General features: G+C 33.0%; 1 protein-coding gene across 3 annotated transcripts; it reads right to left on the minus strand.

Annotated features, from left to right (window-relative positions):
• Positions 1 to 317: 317 nt before the first annotated feature.
• Positions 318 to 5,924, minus strand: LOC108478562 (uncharacterized). 3 transcript variants are annotated; one of them, XM_053023404.1, is made up of 10 exons: positions 5,689 to 5,924; positions 4,481 to 4,583; positions 3,708 to 3,811; positions 3,214 to 3,282; positions 2,828 to 2,943; positions 2,590 to 2,644; positions 2,377 to 2,497; positions 1,908 to 1,955; positions 1,693 to 1,787; positions 318 to 1,236 (listed from the first exon to the last, which is right to left on the minus strand). In XM_053023404.1, exons 3-10 carry the CDS (start codon positions 3,801 to 3,803, stop codon positions 1,135 to 1,137), a joined length of 702 nt encoding a protein of 233 aa, XP_052879364.1. In that variant the 5' UTR covers positions 3,804 to 3,811; positions 4,481 to 4,583; positions 5,689 to 5,924; the 3' UTR covers positions 318 to 1,134. The 3 variants fall into 3 exon arrangements, with proteins under 3 accessions (XP_052879364.1, XP_052879363.1, XP_017636516.1); XM_053023403.1 differs by having other exon boundaries at positions 5,670 to 5,924; XM_017781027.2 differs by lacking the exon at positions 5,689 to 5,924 and adding an exon at positions 5,119 to 5,602.
• Positions 5,925 to 7,096: the final 1,172 nt, after the last annotated feature.

Below are 7,096 nucleotides of genomic sequence, written 5' to 3' on the forward strand. Positions count from 1 at the left end.
AGCTTAATTCAATCTGTCCATATCAATTCATAGATAAACTGATTTAATACCTTTTCTTGAACTGATACCTTTAACTAGTCCAATTCAAGCAATACTGCTTTTTAAGTAGTTTTGTTCATTAGCATTGAAGGTATCTGAAGGTTAATGATTATGTTTCCAAGCTGGTGACTTGGGGGAGTATATTTTAAAGTTTAATCAATTGTATGTGTTTATGTCACCAACTTGGAAAGGTGCAAACTGATATCTTCAACTTATAAAATGCTTTTACTGATAAACTGCAATGTTCATATGGTCAAAGCGAACAAGAAAAATAAACCTTTGACGAAGTGGAGAAAGACATCATATGATCCCAGAGGAACCATAAATCTCACATCAATTATGTACTTTAATAAATTCGACGTTCATACCATTTTCAGCAACCTTAACCTCCAATCCCCCACCCCCCAAAAAAAAGAAAAAAAGAACAAAGAAACTGTATTTTACAGTTTAGTATGGACAGTAACGTAGCACTTAAAAGCTGCATACTAAAGAGACGGGATTATAATCTATGCTTTCAACAAATCCTATTGTTCAATATTTTGGACAGACAGATCAGATGATTCAGAGGTTTCAGCATGATCAGATTAAGACGAGTAATCTGAAAATTACAAAGCCACCAACTGGAGCAGGAACTTGGAAACAGAAAGAATTACTGTGATTCCAATAGGAAACCTGAGGGAGTTAAGGAATCGAAATTCTTGAAGCTTTTTGCATATGCATGAAAAGAACCAACAGCAAAGGCAACAGTATGGTAAACTATTTCCATAACTTGAGATTGTTAGTATTCTCATGCATGCGGGTGGCTTGAAAGTATTGAATCCTGTGAAACCTATAATGTATTCGCTATTGCTTAGAGTACTACCACTTCCATCTATCCCTGTCTGATAATATACCTAGACTTGATCACCTGCCTTCATATCCTCAACGGTTTAAGCTTCAGTTCTGTCTATTTTAGCACACAAACCTCGGCTAAAATGACTAAAACCCTCCATAGATTACATTAGCCATTAAATTAGGAAAATTCCCACCATTTGGCAAAATTGTCCAATAATGACCATCTTCTTTGGTGGCTTCAAAGAACTGTTGATAGCAGAGCTACTTGTATAACAGATTGTAAGCTGGTAAATCCTGTATTCTATGTACATCGTCCAAAGACAGTTCTCGCTGTAGTTGTGTGCGTGTTACTTGTAAAACCTCCTGCAAGAATGAAAATACTAGATAATTAGGGGTTGAAAATTGAAATGACTCATTCAACAAGAAGAGGTGATCCAAATGATTGATATCAAGCAATACATTAAGATTCTAGAAAGGAATCTTCAAGGAGCCAGCTTGACATGACAAAAGAAAGTGCGGGGTTTTGGGGGGGGGGGGGGGGAGATTGGTCCAATTGGATGCAATGGTTGCTTATAAATCCTTTCATAAGCTTTTCTGTTTAAAAATGACTTCCACATAAACTAATAAAGCATCTTTTCCTGTTCAGTCAACATACAGAAAAAGGAAAAGGAAGAAATAAATGGACAAATTGGATGGTTCATGATTTCACATAAAGCAGCACTGGTATGAAAAAAATATAAAAACCATTTAGTTTGGAGTTCCATAGGAAGAAGTTTAGCAAGATGTGAATGCGACAAGAGAGCGAGAGAGAGAAAGTACGTTGAACTCCATGTAGGAAGCATGCATAGCAAGCCACTGAGCATCCATCAATTCAAAAGCTACACAATATAGTACATCGAAGGCTTCTTCATCTTCTGCAAAATTTCAAACATTCAGATCTTGAGACCACTTACAAGGAACTGTGAAAACAAAAATCAGTTTCATAATTCCAACAGTGCTTGAGCATAAAGTACTGAGATCCTCGTTCCTGTTACCTCCTAATAGTTTCAGGAAATTTAATCCTGGTAGATTTTTTGGTTTTTCTGCAAAAAACAGAGAGAGGATAGGTCACATAACAGCTAACCTATATTTACCATGGATCTTAAACTATAAAATATGTTAGCATTCTAACCAAAAAGATCCTCTACACCTGGCAGACCATTCAGAAACTTGAACTATTGACCTCCATGCAAATAATTGAAAAATATATAGGATAAGATCAATGAAAATATCATTATGAAAGATTGTCCTACCACATGAATAGCCCATTGAATCTACAACGCTTGTTTTCATGAGTATATCAGAGGACACTCAACAATTACCGGAGAATGAAAATTGCTGATAAAAAGGACTTAGAAAAACTTTATTTGAAACTATACTTGTGTAACATATTGTTATATTGAGCTTAATTTTTTAGAAAACATGTGGTACATGAATAAGAAAGTTTAAAATTTTTGAGAAAACCTGAATATAGATCCAACATCTGAATCAACATAAAAGATACATTGATGCCAGCAACGGCGAATGGGTATTCCCAAGTTGCTCTGTCTCCATCTTCCTTCAATAATAACCTATGAAAAGATGCCTTCATTTTGTATTTTTATATAATTAGTAAATAAGCCAATTTTCTTGCAAAATCTAGACATATAAAAGGCCAAAACAAAAGAGAAGGCTCACCGGAAAATTTTGGCCAAAAAACAACAAATTTTCAAGTGAGATAAAACCGCAACCCCTACAATGAAAAGTTCACTTTTAGACAAATAAAATTCAATTTTGAATGTAGAAATTAGGGAAAAAGACTGTTGCATTGAAGTGCATTTGCCAATTACTGTATGCCGTTAGTTGCATATCCTTTCCAAGCCTCCTCAGGCAGCAAGTTAAAAAGTCAAAAAAGAAAAAGAATCATGAAATTTACCGAAAGTCAGTTGATGGATTAGGACCTTGCCACCCCATATCTTTCCACTGTTCAGAGATCAAGCCTGTTAGAACAACATTTGGAAAGGCAATGTGCCACAATTTTATGAGAGCTTTCTGTGACACCAAAGGATCATGAGATCAGTAATCATCTAATTTATACAGGATTTAAATTGATTAAAATGAAACATGCTGAGGGCAGAAGACCCCAAACCATAGCTATTTACAAATTGTAGAAAATTATGACAGATAAAAGAATAAATTACATAGATATGATTTTTCAAGATCTTCTGGTAGGAAAAATAGTTTTTATTTACGACGTACAACCATGTCTGATCATAGTTAGAAATTCTAGAAAACAATATGGATGTTAAAAGAATGAAGTGCCTGATGGTCAGGACGAGTCTCATCAAAAGGTATATGTAGTCGTTCTTGAAGCCTGTGAAGTCTTTGTTCCTGATCAGAATTTGAAAAAAGGTATATCAATTTTATTATCACTGAGGCTGAGAATGGAATTAATATGTGTATGTATATGAATACTATATATACATCAAAACAGATTAGCCTAACAAAATCAATACTCTAGTTCTGCATCAATTTTTCATTAGTGCAGGACAAATGCCACAAATTCTCTATGCACATCATTAAAATGAATACTCAAGAAATGATGGCAAAAACCAGTTTGGTTCTACTCAAGAACAGTCTGATTTTCTATAGTCAACCGTAGGGAGTTGGTTACATGAAGACATTGCATTCACTGTCTTGTAAGAGTGTACGTAAACCTTACCGGATAATAAATAATTGTATAATGAAAAAAAAATTACACATAAGATTTTGAAGACATTAGAAAATCAGTCCTAATACTTAACATTCTCAATTACCTGAATAGGAGTCAAAGTGTAGCCAAGAAACTTCTCATTGCGCCTGTTTCCAAAGCGATTGAACAGCCCTCCTAGCCATGATTTAGGTCCAACCATAGCATTAGCTGCAACCATACAAGACTGATCAGTGATATTAAAGAACGAGTTGTAGAATATTTTGCGAGGCAACGTGCATTTCAATGTTGAAATAAGTTGACATGGTCTTAAACATGGCATGTTACACCCTTTTGAGTAATTTTACTCTTAGTTTCTCTACACTGGAGATGTTGAGACTTGGCATAGAGGAAAGGAGAAAAGAAGCAAAATATACCTATAAAGAACCAATGCTAATAATAAAGAAAGCTAGAAAAACGGGGCAAATTTCTAGTTTAGCAAATTTGAATTAGCAATAGGTTATGTTGTGTTCTACCTCATAAGACTTTTGTTTTCAGCTCTCCTAGTATTTTGAAATGCCAATGACATGTCAGTCTAGAGCTAACTCTACCCATTATCATGGAACCTCATGTGATATATGAAGAGCTCAAGGCAACTCATGAAGTGTCAGAAGATTAGATGATTCTAACTAGTTAAGCTGTACAAATGTTTCCCTCCATTTGGCTACATATTAAGCTACATAATGATGTTGATTTCAGAAAGCATTGTATGTCAATGTAAAGTAGGAATTGAACAAATATACACTTGCATACCAAACATACTAGGTAATGAAGACTATCCTAATTTGGAGCGCCAAAACATTGGAATGCTGAAAGAATTTATTAGGAAAATCTACTCACTAAAACATTGAGCTAACTGTGATAGTAGGTGAGTGGAATTGTGTGGCCATTCCAACTCTTCACCGCCCTTCTTTCGGCTCCAGTAAACTTCATCCTCATCAACCTACATTTCAATTTTCGACAAACTAGTCAATACCAATTAGTTGCATAGAAATAATAGTGGCATTGTCCTGACTGAGAATGATAGGCTGCAAATTCATTAACTTGTTTCATAAGGTTGAAGGTTCAATTTGGAATCTAAACGGTGTATTGTAGATTCCCATGCATATAACTAAGCTCTTAACTATTCATCATATAATGCAATGCATTCATTCTGACATAAAACAGAACAAGAGACATAATTACTAAATGCAGAAATGGAAGAAATATTTTTAAATATAAATAGCAGGAACTCAATGAATATAGATACTCCTAAAGTTATAGCCTTGTTGATTGCAAGCAACCAAGCTTTATATATATATATATTTGAAAAAAGGTTATTGCAAATTCATGAGATTTGCCAAGAGGCAAGCCCAAATTAAGCTTGATAACAAGAACAGCTTAAGCTAACAGTTATATTTAATTAATAGGCTTGTAATAGCACCAGTGATCAAAATCAGAGACAGAAAAAGAGTATGGAGGGCTAGGGGGAGGATTACTCTGTGAAGAGAAGAGCAAGAAGGAAAGCATTGTCGACGCTTCCTTAATCTCATGAGAGAACCAAAAATAAAATATTAGATCCTTGCATTCCTTTTAACCTAACGCAAATGGGAAAAAAATCCAAAAAGGATTGGAAAAATGGGTAACAAATGATTGCAGTAAACTCATGCGCCTCCATCCCTTTCAACCTTTCTCATCATTCCATCTCTCTGAAAGAGAGACGGGGTCAAGGAATATAATGATGACACAAACACAAAGATACCCAGAAAATGAAAAAGAAGAGTACATTTTGGGTTGAGATAAAAAGAAACATTAAGAAATAAGAGCGCAATCAAAGGTCCTTTTTGCATGTAAGAAAGTTTAATGGCATCCCAAAAGAACAAAGTGAAGATAAAAAGTTTTAAATTGTAATGCAAAAGAAAGAAAGGAAAGGAATAAAAGTCATAAAAGGCAATAGCATATTGTCTCTTGTGAGGAAAACATTGACATGCAATGCATGACAAATTAAAACACAGGTACAAGGAATAAAGAAAGAGTAAAAACATTTTACCTGGAAAGGGTTTGTCTACCTGTTACTGCTAATGCATGTGTTGTGAAGAAAATGGGGCCCGATTGCCAGATGGGCAAAAGTGTGGGGCAAGAAGTGATAGAGAAAGGAGGAAGAAGAGAGAGAAGATGAAGATGAAGAAAGGCAACATGTTTGGGAGAAGGAATTTGGATACATCATAGATGCAGTGTTATTGTTGTTTATTGTCTCTCTCTCTCTCTCTGCCACGAAGTTCCCGGATCACTTGCCTTCATCGTAGCACTCGGGAGGGATGGGGTGTTATATATTTTTATACTTTGGCTACCTACTAACTTTATAACATAACTCTATTTCCACTTTAAAATTTTTCATCTTCACTCCCTATTTGGAGAAAATAATTACAAAATATATATATATATCAATCAATTTTGGTGAAATTTCCTTTTAATCATTTAATTATAAAAATTATATTTTAATTATTGGTATTATCGACTTATAATATTTTGGTTACTCCTTTGTTCGTTAATAACTGTTTAAGTTTTATCAAAAAAGTGAGGTGTCATATTAATTCAATGGTGACAGCTAAAACATTCAATTTGGTGCTTGTATAACATTTTTAACAATAATTTTGACAAAAATTCTTTTAAATTCTAAAAATATAAAAATATATATTTAAAAAATTCTGAAAGTTCATATTTATTTATTGAAATTATAAAAATATTTTTAAAATTATAATTATATAAAAATTTTAAAATTTCATACAAATTCTAAAAATATATAATAAACAAAACACATATTTACATAATTATATAATTTTAGAACCTTTGAAAGCTTCATTCAATGTTTCCTAACTTTAATTTCAACCGACAAAGTTGTTTTCACAGCATCAACACAAAGGTCTTGCCATGTTTCAAGTCCAATGGCAGGGATTTTAGTTCAAATGCCTAATACATAGGAATTCCCTAATATCCAAGATTTTCCTTATTCACCCACCAAACAAAAAAAAAAAAAAAAGTTGGCTAAGAAAACACCTCCAACGTACTAAAAAACACCCTAATTCTCCTTTTCCGTGTAATTAATTATAGCATTTCTCATTTTATTGGATGAATGTATTTCTCAATGAGTCCTTTTATTAATACAATAATTAGAATCAAGATCTTAAATTAATGTGATCCAAAGAAATTAATGTGTTCCAAAAATTAATTAGTACATTTTCCAAATATCTTTATTTTCAATATTTTAAATTAATTAGTGTAATCAATTTAGTCCCAAAATTAGAGTCAACATCTTTAAAAAGGGAAAAATTAATTTTGTTGTAATTAGTACATTTTCCAAATATCTTCATTTTCAACATCTTAAATTAATTAGTGTAATCAATTTAGTCCAAAATTAAAGTCAACATCTTAAAAAGGGAAAAATTAATTTTGTTGTAATTAATACAATAAATAGGC

Source organism: Gossypium arboreum, chromosome 12 (assembly GCF_025698485.1).
Source record: "Gossypium arboreum isolate Shixiya-1 chromosome 12, ASM2569848v2, whole genome shotgun sequence".
Classification (NCBI taxonomy): Eukaryota; Viridiplantae; Streptophyta; class Magnoliopsida; order Malvales; family Malvaceae; genus Gossypium; species Gossypium arboreum.